Here is a 13153-nt window from a genome sequence, read left to right as displayed (position 1 = left end):
GGATGTTTATTTCCGAACCATAGAGTTGTAAACCAGCCCAACTGCCTGTTTCCAGTTTCCAGACGACATCTTCGTTTACCTTCGTGACCAATCAACAAAGATACATGACCCGAAGATGACGTCACGTAGACAATCGGTACAATTGGTCAACGTCAAGCGCGGGAAAAGCTTGGGGAAGTTTCATATTTCCTTATTTGGTTCAAGTGCGCGGTTTTGGAGGAGTGACACGTCAGATTGGGTTTTCCCCATTTCTTTTACGAAATGACGATTCATTCACATGATGCAAAGAATATCCGTCTTCTACTTCTCTTTTTCCCTTATTTCTAATCTATTGTAAGATATTATAAGCTATGACTTTGTGTATACGTGTCCAACTATACTAGTACTGTCAACCTGACAGAAATCAGGCGATAGAGCAGAATAAAACGCCCCAGATTTTTCCGATTCTTGCATTTTAATCATTCGAATGCAGTCATACCGTATGATATGGTATTCACCATATCTGCATGTAATGATAGTAAAGGCGTGTGAGGAAGACCAGGGTTATGATTGGATTCAGCATGTCTCTATTTCTGGCTTAATCAATATTCTATTATTAAAGAGATATAAGAGATTGCACATTTAACAAACGTTCATCCAATGTATAACCCAACTACGATATGATGGATTAACTCTGTACTGATTAGTTTACACATGTTTTACTGAGATGTTAAATTAGAGATATAGATATAATGAAATAAGTGAAAGTGATCTCGAAGCATAGTTTTCCTTATCATAATCTAGGTATCTGACCTAATGTGTTTAGCCCCAGTTGCGTGTGATAATACAATAAACTTCATTGTCAGCGTCACTATTATTTCTTCCTATTTTTCATGTACATGATGTATTATCATTTTTCGTTTGAACATTTGTAAATCGTGTAGCGTCTATAAATCGCTACGGTGTCTAACTTCTTATGGATTTAGGGTCGATGAAGACGATGAGGAATTTGCCAATGTTTATAACATAAACAGAAGTCCGCGCAAAGGTCAAGATTTTGGCAACGCCACAGAGCGGAGCCGTTGGTATTTGGATTTTCATTTCTATATTTTACTAAATTTATATGGCAGAAGTGCTTTCGCTACATGGCAAAATTCGTTTCGCTACATTTGAATATTAACGTTGTTTCTCTAAATAGACTAATAGCATTGAGTTATACTTGTGTATTTTCAGAAGTAAATTCGAGTAGAGAAACAATTCGAACTTCCACTCCAACATCTGCTTGGAGATTGCTTTTTGACGTTCTCCGGTCTGCGTCAACCGGGTGGCGGATTTTTACCGAAGTGGGGCATATTTTTGGCAAACGGTGACCATTTTCCACCAAACGGGTCAGCCTTTGGTTTACGTTTGCTTTTGATCAGTTCTGCCCAGCGGGCCTGCTGGGGTTCGGCCTCGGCTCTCCCAGAACTCGGCAGGTTTCGGCCGGAGGGATGCACGTGCACGTGCTCGTGTGAAGGGTGTTTCCCGAAAGACGGTGCGTTTCTGTCGAATGGGGACCAGCGTCCGCTGGACGGTTTGTGACCTGCTGCGTCATTCGGTGCCTCGTCATCGTCTTGCCCGGTGCGTACGGGGGGTTGCTGGATGCTAATGGATGGTCCGCCTCGGCCTAACGTTGCCACATCTTTGTCGAACGGAGACCATTCTTTCTGAGTACCCCCAGACGGGCTTGCGTCGCCGGTAGCTGGGGCTATCTCACCCGTGGCCTCATCGCTGGCTGTTGATTGGCTGATTTCGTCAGGTGATGGCCGATGATCTTCGTCGAGAGGAGATTCCTCTTCATCGGTGCCTCCCAATGGTGGTATGTCGTTGGTAGCAGTGTTTACGTTTTCATTACTTGGTGGAACATTGTTGGCTGCTGGCTGGCTGACTTCATCGGTTCGGTGATTTTCGTCGAAAGAAGACCCGTCTCCACCGCCTGTATCTTCCAATGGTGGTAAGTCGTCAGTGGAAGCATTGTTTTCGTTATCTGCTGGCACATTGTTAGCCGCTGGATGGCTGAGTTCATCAATCCGGTGGCTTTCGTCGAAAGACGACCGGTCACGGTCTCCCACGCCGGTGTCTTCCAATGGTGGTAAGTCGTTGGTAGCATGCGCAGCGTTTTCATTATTTGGTGCAACATTGTTGGCTGCTGGTTGGCTGACTTCATCGATCCGACTATCTTCGTCGACACTAGACCCTTCCTCTCCGGTGCCTGATGTGCGCAGGTCGTCGGTAGCTACGGGTAACTCGTTCATGGCCTCCTCATCCTTTGTTTCTTGGCTGGCTTCAACGTTCCGACGGTCGTCGTCTAAAGGGCGCCCTTCTTCGTTGGTAGCTGTAATTTCATTATCCGGTGACTCATCGATCGCACTTGACTGACTGCTTTCATCTGATGGCGCCATAGCTTCTACAAATGGTGACATATATTCTTCGTTATCATCATTACGTTCTTCGTCAACGCCGGTCCCGGCTTCGTCATCGTCAGCTGACGTCGTCTCTAGGTCACCAGGTGATTCATCATGAACTGTTGGTTGGCTACGTTTAACAGAAGATGCTGAAAATATAATTTCCTTCTGCGAGAATGTTTGCTCTTTTTCTTCTGTCTCCTTGCGTGTCTTTTGTTTGATTTCTCGCTCTCGTTCATCTAGCATTTGCTGTTGTTGTAGATCTTCTTCAATTGTTGGTTGGTGTTCTCGTTCTTCTTGCATTTGCTGTTCGTGTTCTCGTTCTTCTAGCATTTGCTGTTCGTGTTCTCGTTCTTCTAGCATTTGCTGTTCGTGTTCTCGTTCTTCTAGCATTTGCTGTTCGTGTTCTCGTTCTTCTTGTATTTGCTGTTCGTGTTCTCGTTCTTCTAGCATTTGCTGTTCGTGTTCTCGTTCTTCTAGTATTTGCTGTTCGTGTTCTCGTTCTTCTAGCATTTGCTGTTCGTGTTCTCGTTCATCTAGCATTTGCTGTTCGTGTTCTCGTTCTTCTTGTATTTGCTGTTCGTGTTCTCGTTCTTCTTGTATTTGCTGTTCGTGTTCTCGTTCTTCTAGCATTTGCTGTTCGTGTTCTCGTTCTTCTAGTATTTGCTGTTCGTGTTCTCGTTCTTCTAGCATTTGCTGTTCGTGTTCTCGTTCTTCTAGCATTTGCTTTTCGTGTTCTCGTTCTTCTAGCATTTGCTGTTCGTGTTCTTGTTCTTCTACTATTTGCTGTTCATGTTCTCGGTCTCGTTCTCCTTCCAGGATCTGCTGTACGTGTTCCCGCTCTCGATTTGATTCTATTACCCGGTGTTCCTCCGGCATGAAGCCATGTTGGCGTGGCCGATTAAGCCAGAAATTTCGGCTAAGCCATTCATCAACAACCTGCCCTTTTTGTTCTCCATTGTTGGGTTCCGCGCGTTGTTCGTCTTGTGCATCTCCAGCGTCATTGTCGTCCTCCTCTTCGCCTCCGCCTTCTTCCCCGAAACCCTCTTCCCCCTCTCCTCCACTTTCTTCACGATGCTCTTCTGTCTTGTCTTCTCCTTCGCCTGTCTCGTCCTCAGAAGGTGCACGGTCAGGCAGGAGAATATTGGCTACATCTTTAAGGAGTGTTGAGAAGTCTCGGAGGACAACTGACAAATCCCAACGGTCTAGATTCCCATTTTCATCGTTCGCCTTGCCAGGATCCTCTGCAATGTGCCGGAACGTTTGTCCTAGTTCTTCGGTGAGACGTGCCACTGGTCCGGCGGTCGCACCGAGCGCCAAGAACAGAACCAAGGCAAGACTCTGAGGTGAGACCACACGAAAGAGCATGACCTACTCCCGATGGACTGTCCTTAAAGATAGGGAAAACAGTACGTCTTAGACACACGTAGATACCAATGGATTTGTTATTCTAATGGGGTTCTTTCTTTAACATCATTGGTTGCTCATATTATGTTCATTTCTGGCAAATTAATCATACACAATATAAAAGTTAGTCAAGCAACTGGTCAAGTTATTTTACAAAACAGTTGGCAGAAGTCGACAATAACCAGTAATATTGTTCTATGCAGGGTATGAAAGTTACAGGTACCAGGTCTTGCATCATTCATCATAGCTGTTGTGATAACAAAGTTGATCGATATCATCGCAAGAAGTTACGTATACTGACATGCAATTTGTTCTATCAACGTAAGCATTAGGAAACATAGGCCGCAACAGAATATGCTATTACAAACAGTTGCACTGAAGCTTGTTTTCAAGTCAGACTCAGGATAGTCTAATACCACAAAATATGCTTTTTTTTTAATCTTTTTTTTTTTTTTATTGCAACATTTACATACAAGACATGATGACGACAGACTCAAGCTTACAGCTTATTTTCATGTCGTCATCGATACAGGATACATTACAGAAAAACAAAACAAAAATACAGAATAAATACAGAAGAACAAAACAAATTTACAAATACTGAAAGTGAAAAAATTACAAATACTGAAAGTGAAAAAAAAATATGCTGGTTGAATTATTTCTACGCAGACAATATGTTAGTAGCTTATTGTCATTTGTATAGAACTAGTACAAACTTAATTGGAATTTCTGTTGGGACAATATATCCCAGTCAGTCTCCATAGAATTGCAGAGATTCAGATTTGTGGATGTGTTTTGTACACAGAAAAGAGATCGAAACCCCGGATAAACTACCGACCCATTCCGGATCTGAGACCCTGATAATACGTGCTCGACCGGACATTATAATTGTTTGACTGCGACGAAAAAACTGCTGTCTAAAAGGGGGAGGGGCGGCACCACATCAAAATCATCCCATTTGTCATGGTATGTGGGGAATAGAAGTATGAGGGATGGATGAAAATGCAGTTTTACTCTGTACATGTAGCGAAACACACTTTATATGATATTTAGCATTATGCGTACAAAGATCATAATCTATTTGTGTTTTCTTTCCTCCATCTGCAGGATGGCCATCTCGGTGTCAGTTTTACTGCTTTTCAGTGGGGGCCTGGTGAGCAACGTTTGTCTCTTTTTGTCACGCTGTTGAAGGTACAGGCCTGAAAATTGACATATTTTGGTATACGAGTACTGTGATGCCTCAGTTTGGATGAAGGCATTCTCCCGCGCCATCTAGCGTCCTTAATGTATATTAGGCCGGGGTCTAATATATGGGCCGATTTACACAGGCGTTAGCGACTCCAGGTCGACTCAAAAACGCGTGTGCAAATCGAACCTATGTCAAAGACGCGGGGCGGCTCTGCGTGAGAGAATGGAATAAAGCCGAGAAAGCAGATCATGAGAACACGTAAAAAGGGAATTCGAAGCTAGCGTACTTAAACTAAGGTATACAAAGATATCGGAGCATTGCATGTAATGACACAGGGCGTAGCTATTTTTTTCGCTGGTTCTTTGTGGTAAATGAACAATGCATCTGTATTTTTCATCAAGTGTACCCCCACGGCCACATTAGTACATCATGGCGCTTTAAGATTAATTCTATTCGAAGGGGAAAGGAACCCTACTCCAGACTTTGACTGACTAGATCCCGTTTCTAGCAGTCCTGGTGAGGTCGATTGATCAGCCGTGCGGGGCCTGAGGGGTTTAATAGAGCGTAGTGAGACTTTGTGTTGCACAGACTACTCTGAACTTGTCTGTGTACATGGACTGGTATTAACCTACGTTACAACGCGCGCCAACGACTACGAGCAGTTTTATGATAGTTTACGGGCTCGGGCAGAATCAGAATCGTACTTGTTGGAAAAAAATGTCCAACACAGGGGACGCAACGGAGGCTGTACTCAAGACCTTGCCCGTTTTTTTTTCCTGCGCGAATTTTTGCTTTTTATGTCTCCCATATGTCTAAATCCCTCCCCTGTCTTGAAAGCAGAAGAATTAGAGACCTACCTTCCCCAGAAACAGAGATGAATCAGAGATCTCTCGTACAGATATGTCAAAATAGAACTGACAAAGACAGTGCCTCACAACGTTATTCCTATCTTCTAACGTATAACACGTCGTCATATGTTTACGGAACCACCCAACCGTACATAGATCAATAGAACGATCTGTTCGAGTCAAGATAATAAGGGCTGTATAACCGCTAGCCTCCTAAACAGGCTCTACTAGTCGGCCCTAATAGAATCTGTGTTTTTTTCTCATAGAAAATCAGTTCTCAGACTCTATACTGGATTTCTTGTGGAAAGGCGGTGCACAAACTGGATAGTATCATGCAATTAGAACTGGGATGCTATTAGAAGAAAAAAAAGCATTATAAAGCCCCCCCCCCAAAAAAAAAACCGCCGACTCACAGAGCCTGCTATGAAGGATGATAATAAAACAATAATCATTCATGGCCGAACCCAGACTGTTGTCAGGCCCCAAACAGGCCAGCTCTTCGGTACCCGTCGTCGCAGCTTCCCTACGGTCGTAATTAATTCATTGGCTTCAGGATATAGTAAGAACGAAGGGGTGATCCTTTGACGACATCCGTGTTTTTTTCTTAATTTTAAACCTCCTTGTTCTCCAGATGAAGTACAAATATCGAAGACATCGGATCGTTAAAGCTATGACTCGGAGTTAAGACTTACAGTAATCAAAGTCACACTGAGAGATCTTAAGATGGCGTGCTACACATAAAACAACAGCGCCAACTAGCGACCTTACACTTCATACAGGCACACAGAACAAGTATCAACAGCGAGTACTAGCGACCTTATACCTTTCCAGGTACACAGAGCAAATAACATTAGGAGGGACATCCGGCTTTTCCAAAATACGGCCGGATAAATTGCTTACTTTACCCTTAGATCGTCAAGCAGTCAAATTATTTTGTGGTAGCAAGGAGGTTATATAGACTCTATAACCTACTTGGTGGTAGAGATGGTTCCATTCTTCTTACCATTGGTTTTTCCTGTTCTAGTATTCTACTAGTATTCATACTGTGCATATAGATGGCATGCATAAACAGCACAAGAATGTAATTCGAGCAGCTTTGTGTAAAGAAGCGGTTCTCTTTGTTCCTATAATCTTTATATATAAATCATCATATATAATATGATACATAATGGAAATATCATCTAACAATTTTTCAATAAACCTGTTAACAGTATTCCTAGGAAGTGTGTTTGACTAAGTGTTGCTTTAGATGGTTTTTCTTTCTGGCAGAATAGTCACACTTGTCACATTTGAAGGGTTTCTCGCCTGTATGTCTTCTCATATGTACTCTAAGGTTAGACCTATCACATGTTCGGTACCCACACTCTCCACACATGTAGGGTTTGTCTCCAGTGTGCTGTAGCATGTGTTGAGCTAAAGCTTGTCTACTTAAAGCAGAATATTCACAGTGCTCGCACTGATAAGGTTTCACACCTGTATGTGTTCTCATGTGTATGGTTAGATTAGACCTGACAGCTGTCCTGTACCCGCACTCTCCACACATGTAGGGTTTTTCTCCAGTGTGTTGTGTCATGTGTCGGTCTAGAGTCCCCTTCAGTGCAGCAGAATATTTGCACTTATCACACTTGAAGGGTTTCACACCTGAATGTGTTCTCATATGTCCGACTAAATTGCTTTTCTGTGCAGCAGAATAGTGGCACTGGTCACATTTGTAGGGTTTTTCACCTGTATGTGTCCTTTTATGTTTTAATAGGTTAGCCTTTGAGTTTGCCCTATAGTCACACTCCGAACATATGAAGCGTTTGTCCACAGTACATTTCACATCAAGCGCTGTACAATTCTGCTCTGTACAATCCTGTGCAGGAGGATGGACAGATTCTACTCCGCATCTTTCCTCGCATGGAATGCCTTCCTTGTCCTGCTGCCTCTCCATGTCTACTTTCTCGCTGCTGTTTGTCTCGTTCTCAGGGTGTACGGTTGGCAGATCGTCCGCAGCAATCTCGCTGCTTGTCTCGTCCATTTCTAAGAAAAACAATGAATCATCCAAAATTAAAAGACAGGGAACATTCACACACTGTATAATCCTGTCTCATTGTCCAGTAGCTGTAGAAAATATACTATATGGTGTACTTTGTGTACCACCCGATGTTCCATCTCGGCCGTATGAATGGTTTAAGAAAGTAATATTACGGTTGAAAATATCACATGGTACAAAACGGTAAAAAAAAAACACAAAAAAACCTGATCTCATATATCAGATCAAGCCCCTAATTAATAAATCAATAAAACAAACATTACTGGCAAATCACACTAAAACACACACACACTCGCATACACTCACTCATACAAATACACAGCTGCACACACACAGCTGCACACACACACACACACACACTCACACCCCCTTAGAAATTGATCACTACATCTTCACAGCAAGGTTCACAGTAAACAATCCTATGCTTCTTCAGTACTGAAGAATGAACACACCGGGAGTGAACTGGGAGTTGACAAATAACTTACCTGACGGTTTATTGGGTTGATCAATAGACCGATCCTGTCGAACACCATATCGAACGAATAGAAGACCCATAGAACCCCCTGTTCTATTCAGAGCACCTCCGTCAAAAACAGTGTTGGCGGTGCAGAAATGGCACGTGTAAAGCAGGGTACGTATATCTGGGACAGGTTTTGCACTGTATTGGTTGAATGCATGCTCAGAACAAAAACGAATTTAAAAAGAAAATAGATCGGGCACTCAAGGAGAGGAATCTTGTGCCACATGCTGACTACTACAAAGTCCGCTAGCGCAGAGTTTCGTCTCTTCAGTTACTGGTGTGTGAAACTGGTTAACTTGAAAATGAACTGGGAAGTGAAAGGATGCATTTTAATTCTTAGTTACTAAATACCATGCAGCTGTTATACATGCAGTCAATACAGTGGGAACCCTGTCACAGATATATGAACCCTGTTTTACACGTGCATCGACTGCTTGTCAGAAACTGGGCGCTGATGCCCACCGACAAGGGAAAACTATGCGGCGCATACCGCTTTAACATTGACCGAAAACATTACGCTCTCACTGCAAGTACATCTACCCCCTCCTTAAATAACTCTACCTGGTGGATACAGCCTTCAGCAAAGAAGACATAGCATTCTTATTTGGCCCGCTTTGAAAGGGTTTCAGTGTCACAAAAGCTAAACCGAAGTCAGTGGCATTATTTTCAACGTAGCCGCGGCGGCCATGTTTGGTCCGTCAAACCCTGTTTTTGACGGAGGTGTTCGAAATCGAACAGGGGGCGTGGCTTTGGGATCGGTCTATTGCCAAGGTGTTGAATTATCCTCCCTTAACGATGAACTGGAAAGAAATATGATATTCTGTCTAAATCAAAATGGAGGACAGGCACCCATCTGTGCTGAGTGGATCGGAGGTCAAAGTTGATTTACCTGATTACCCATACACAGTGTTCACCTTAGATGTTTACCTTTTGGTACCCGTTTGGATAACGAGGGCGTACCAACGATGGAAGTTATTACTCTTCTACAGGAACGGTTGAAAAAAATCAATCAATTAATAACCTTTATTTAGACTGGAAATGCGTATAACTGTTCCCGATTTGATTCTGTCTTTCATACGAATGTTATGAATGAACAGTTCCATACACCCTGATTTAGGAACCATGAAACAACGAAAATCATTTGGCAGAGCAAAATGTCCAATTGATTGATGGAGTAACATAAGAGCACATCCATATAGAATACTAGTATCTATACTGTGTATCTAGCTGACATGAATAAACAGCAAGAAAAGGCCTTCAAACAGCTTTGTAAGTTCAGTCGAAGGAACGGTTTGTTTTATTTTTGCATAATGTAAATCATCATAATATAATAATAACAATACATAAGGTAAACAAATCTAACAATATAATGCAAAAACAATTAGGGACGTTTTAAGTCAATGTCGGTACAGTGTTAATTTTGTAGCCGTTTGGCTTATTAGTATTATAAACTAGCCTTTTCAGCTATTACAGTAATAAAAAAAATATTGTCCTATATAGAACATTTTAGCAGATTGAGGCATACAATATCTACCGTATCAACAGCAACTATCAGTGTCTAGGTTATAAGATATGTTTACACAAGGGGCACTCAGGACCTCACCAAGGAGGAAGTGGCATAACTCACATTTTGGTGAAAACCATTACTAGTAGTTCATAACCACAATGATCTAAGATTTGGTGGGCATTGATAGATGTCTTTATAGTTTCTAACTTGTTATAGTTTCAAAACTAAGGTATGCCACATCCTTTCCATGCCCCAGTGAACCCTGCACCGGCATGTTTTACAATGTCTAGGTTTCTAGTTTCTACTTTTGTACTGGTCACATTTTCATTGTGTCTGCATAGCTGAGACTTGAAGACCATCCTGTATAAGCACCTTTTAACTTGTATTTCTAAGAAGTGTGTTTGTCTAAGTGTTGTTTTAAAATGTTTTTTTCTTTCTGGCAGAATAGTCACATTTGTAGGGTTTCTCGCCTGTATGCTTTCTCATATGTACTCTTAGGTTATACTTGTGAGCCGTTCTGAACCTGCACCCTCATCACATGTAGGGTTTGTCTCCGGTATGTTTTAGCATGTGTTTTTCTAAACAGCCTTTCCGTGCAGTAGCATAGTCACACTGGTCACACTTGAAGGGTTTCGCACCTGTATGTGTTCTCATATGTCGGGATAGGGCAGACCTGGCAGCCGTCCTGTACCCGCACTCACCACACATGTAGGGCTTTTCTCCAGTATGTTTTAGCACGTGTTGGTCTAAATTGACTTTAGTTGCAGCAGAATAGTCACACTTGTCACATTTGAATGGTTTGACACCTGTATGTGTTTTCATATGTCGGGATAGGTTGGATCTGTCAGCCGACCTGTACTCGCACTCTTCACATTTGTAGGGTTTCTCACCTACATGCCTTCTCATATGTACTCTTAGATGGAACCTGTCAGCGGTCCTGTATCCGCACTCTCCACACATGTAGGGTTTGTCCCCAGTGTGCCTAGCCATGTGTACGTCTAAAGTTCTTTTTTGTACAGCGGAATAGTCACACTGGTCACATTTATAGGATTTCACACCTGTATGCTTGCTCATATGTCGGGATAGGTGGGACCTGGCAGCCGTCCTGAACCCGCACTCACCGCACATGTAGGGCTTTTCTCCAGTGTGCTGTAGCCTGTGTTGAGCTAAAGTGCTTTTCTCTGTAGCAGAATATTTGCACTGGTCACACTTGAAGGGTTTCACACCTGTATGTGTTCTCATGTGTATGGTTAGATTAGACCTGACAGCTGTCCTGTACCCGCACTCTCCACACATGTAGGGTTTTTCTCCAGTGTGCTGTGTCATGTGTCGGTCTAGAGTCCCCTTCAGTGCAGCAGAATATTTGCACTTATCACACTTGAAGGGTTTCACACCTGAATGAGTTCTCATATGTCCGACTAAGTGGCCTTTCTGTGCAGCCGAATAGTCGCACTGGTCACATTTGTAGGGTTTCTCGCCTGTATGTGTCCTTTTATGCTTTAATAGGTTAGCCTTTGAGTTTGCCCTATAGACACACTCTGAACATATGAAGCGTTTGTCCACAGTACATTTCACATCAAGCGCTGTACAATCCTGCTCTGTACAATCCTGTGCAGGAGGATGGACAGATTCTACTCCGCATCTTTCCTCGCATGGAATGTCCTCTTCCTTGTCATTCTGCCACTCTGTGTCTAATCTCTCGCTGCTGATTTCCTCGTTCCCAGAATGCACCGTTGGCAGATCGTCCACAGCAATCTCGCTGCTCCTCTTGTCCATTTCTTTGGACAACAATAAGTCATCAAACATTTTAAAGATAGGAAACATCTATCATACTCGTCTTGTTGTCCTGGAGCAGAAGTGAATATAGCATATGTGAATATACGACACTATATTCCGTTCGACGTATTCATCCTGACGCAGGCGACTCATTTAGTGAGGAGACCTGATCAAGTAGTAAGTAAGTATTCCGTTCCACCCCCGTAGGTATGTTTTAAGCCAAATATCATATGGTACAAAAACAAACCAAAACACCAGTTCCTATGTACAATGTAGCAAGCAACCGGTCTGGAAAATGTGGCCGACAATTTACCAACAACACCCACCAAAAACAAGAGGATAGATCCATCAGAATTGCTTTATGCAGATTGTGTGTCAAATATAAATGTGTGGTTCGAGCTAGCCGTGGCGAATGTTGCAGGGCCTAATTTTACTTGCTGTCTTGTATATAGCTATATACACGACAGCAAGTAAAATTAGGCCCTGCAACATTCTCCACGGCTTGGTTCGAGCCACTTATCGACCAGTCTAGCGCAAAGTAACGGACATTTAGCCTTGTGGTAAGTGCGTTGTGCTCGTGAGCTGGCGGCCCGGGTTCCATAATTTCCCGGTAGCCAGGAGACTGTACTAATCACCCCGTACGTTTCATAAACCTTGGCAGTGCCTAATCGATGTCCTGACTCAACTAGTGCAACTCGTTCACGTTGTCCCTACATAATCGATCGCTATTTTTTCAGTAAACAACCTTCTGTTTCTGCAGTACTGAAAGGATGAGAGGAAGTTAACAGATGTCTTACCTGCTTGTTTATGATGTTGCTTGATCGCCAAGATCTAGAAATGTCTTGAAAAAATGTGATACTCAGGCCAACATCCTTGCTCCCTTGCTCTGACTAAATCACAAAATGGCAGACCCTCCTGTTCTGAGGAGTTCAGAGGTCAGAGTTGATAGACCTGATTACCCCATGACCCCACACTGTTCTAACAGGGCATACCATGGAGACACATGGGTATACTGGTAACTTCCTTGGTTTGACCTTGACAGGCGATTTGGCACACACCACATCTGCTTTTTTTTAACTCTTAAAAAATCCCCTTACAGACCAGTACGGTTTTCCTTTAGTGAACGTGTAGAAAGCTCATCAAAAATCCGTCAATCGACTTAGATATTATATATTAATTAAACGTTAACGTTACAGTTTAAAAAAATAGCATACAATACAAACACGCCACTGTATGATTTGATCAATCAATCAATTGGATGTTTTTCTCTGCGAAGTGATTTTCGATGTTTTATGACTGATAACTAGGTTTCTAAATCAGTGTGTACGGCACTGATCATATGAATTTCCTTTTGAAGTTTAAAACAAACAAAAGAAAACAAAAAAGTATAGTAAAGTTTCCGGTAGGATGTTCTTCCAAAAGTCAAATGATAAGACAGAATCAAATTG

General features: G+C 42.6%; 2 protein-coding genes across 2 annotated transcripts; both read right to left on the bottom strand.

Moving 5' to 3' along the window:
• Window positions 1–1105: 1105 nt before the first annotated feature.
• Window positions 1106–6199, bottom strand: LOC136424489 (golgin subfamily A member 6-like protein 2). Its single transcript, XM_066413105.1, has 2 exons — window positions 5877–6199; window positions 1106–3813 (listed from the first exon to the last, which is right to left on the bottom strand). Exon 2 carries the CDS (start codon window positions 3789–3791, stop codon window positions 1296–1298), a length of 2496 nt encoding a protein of 831 aa, XP_066269202.1. The 5' UTR covers window positions 3792–3813; window positions 5877–6199; the 3' UTR covers window positions 1106–1295.
• A 245-nt stretch (window positions 6200–6444) lies between these two features.
• LOC136424676 (zinc finger protein 420-like) lies at window positions 6445–12652 on the bottom strand. The gene is made up of 4 exons (XM_066413302.1): window positions 12503–12652; window positions 10467–11775; window positions 8388–8580; window positions 6445–7889 (listed from the first exon to the last, which is right to left on the bottom strand). Exons 2-4 carry the CDS (start codon window positions 11751–11753, stop codon window positions 7084–7086), a joined length of 2286 nt encoding a protein of 761 aa, XP_066269399.1. The 5' UTR covers window positions 11754–11775; window positions 12503–12652; the 3' UTR covers window positions 6445–7083.
• Between the last annotated feature and the right edge of the window lie 501 nt (window positions 12653–13153).

Source organism: Branchiostoma lanceolatum, chromosome 18 (assembly GCF_035083965.1).
Source record: "Branchiostoma lanceolatum isolate klBraLanc5 chromosome 18, klBraLanc5.hap2, whole genome shotgun sequence".
NCBI lineage: Eukaryota > Metazoa > Chordata > Leptocardii > Amphioxiformes > Branchiostomatidae > Branchiostoma > Branchiostoma lanceolatum.
This window is presented reverse-complemented; position numbering and strand designations above follow the sequence as displayed.

Coding starts and splice junctions, on each gene's coding strand:
- LOC136424489 (XM_066413105.1), bottom strand. CDS start 3,791: ATGCTCTTTCGTGTGGTCTCACCTCAGAGTCTTGCCTTGGTTCTGTTC.
- LOC136424676 (XM_066413302.1), bottom strand. CDS start 11,753: ATGTTTCCTATCTTTAAAATGTTTGATGACTTATTGTTGTCCAAAGAA. Junction 8,581..10,466: donor CCGGAGACAAACCCTACATG/TGATGAGGGTGC, acceptor TTTTGTTCTGAG/CATGCATTCAACCAATACAG. Junction 7,890..8,387: donor TCAACCCAATAAACCGTCAG/GTAAGTTATTTG, acceptor TGTTTTTCTTAG/AAATGGACGAGACAAGCAGC.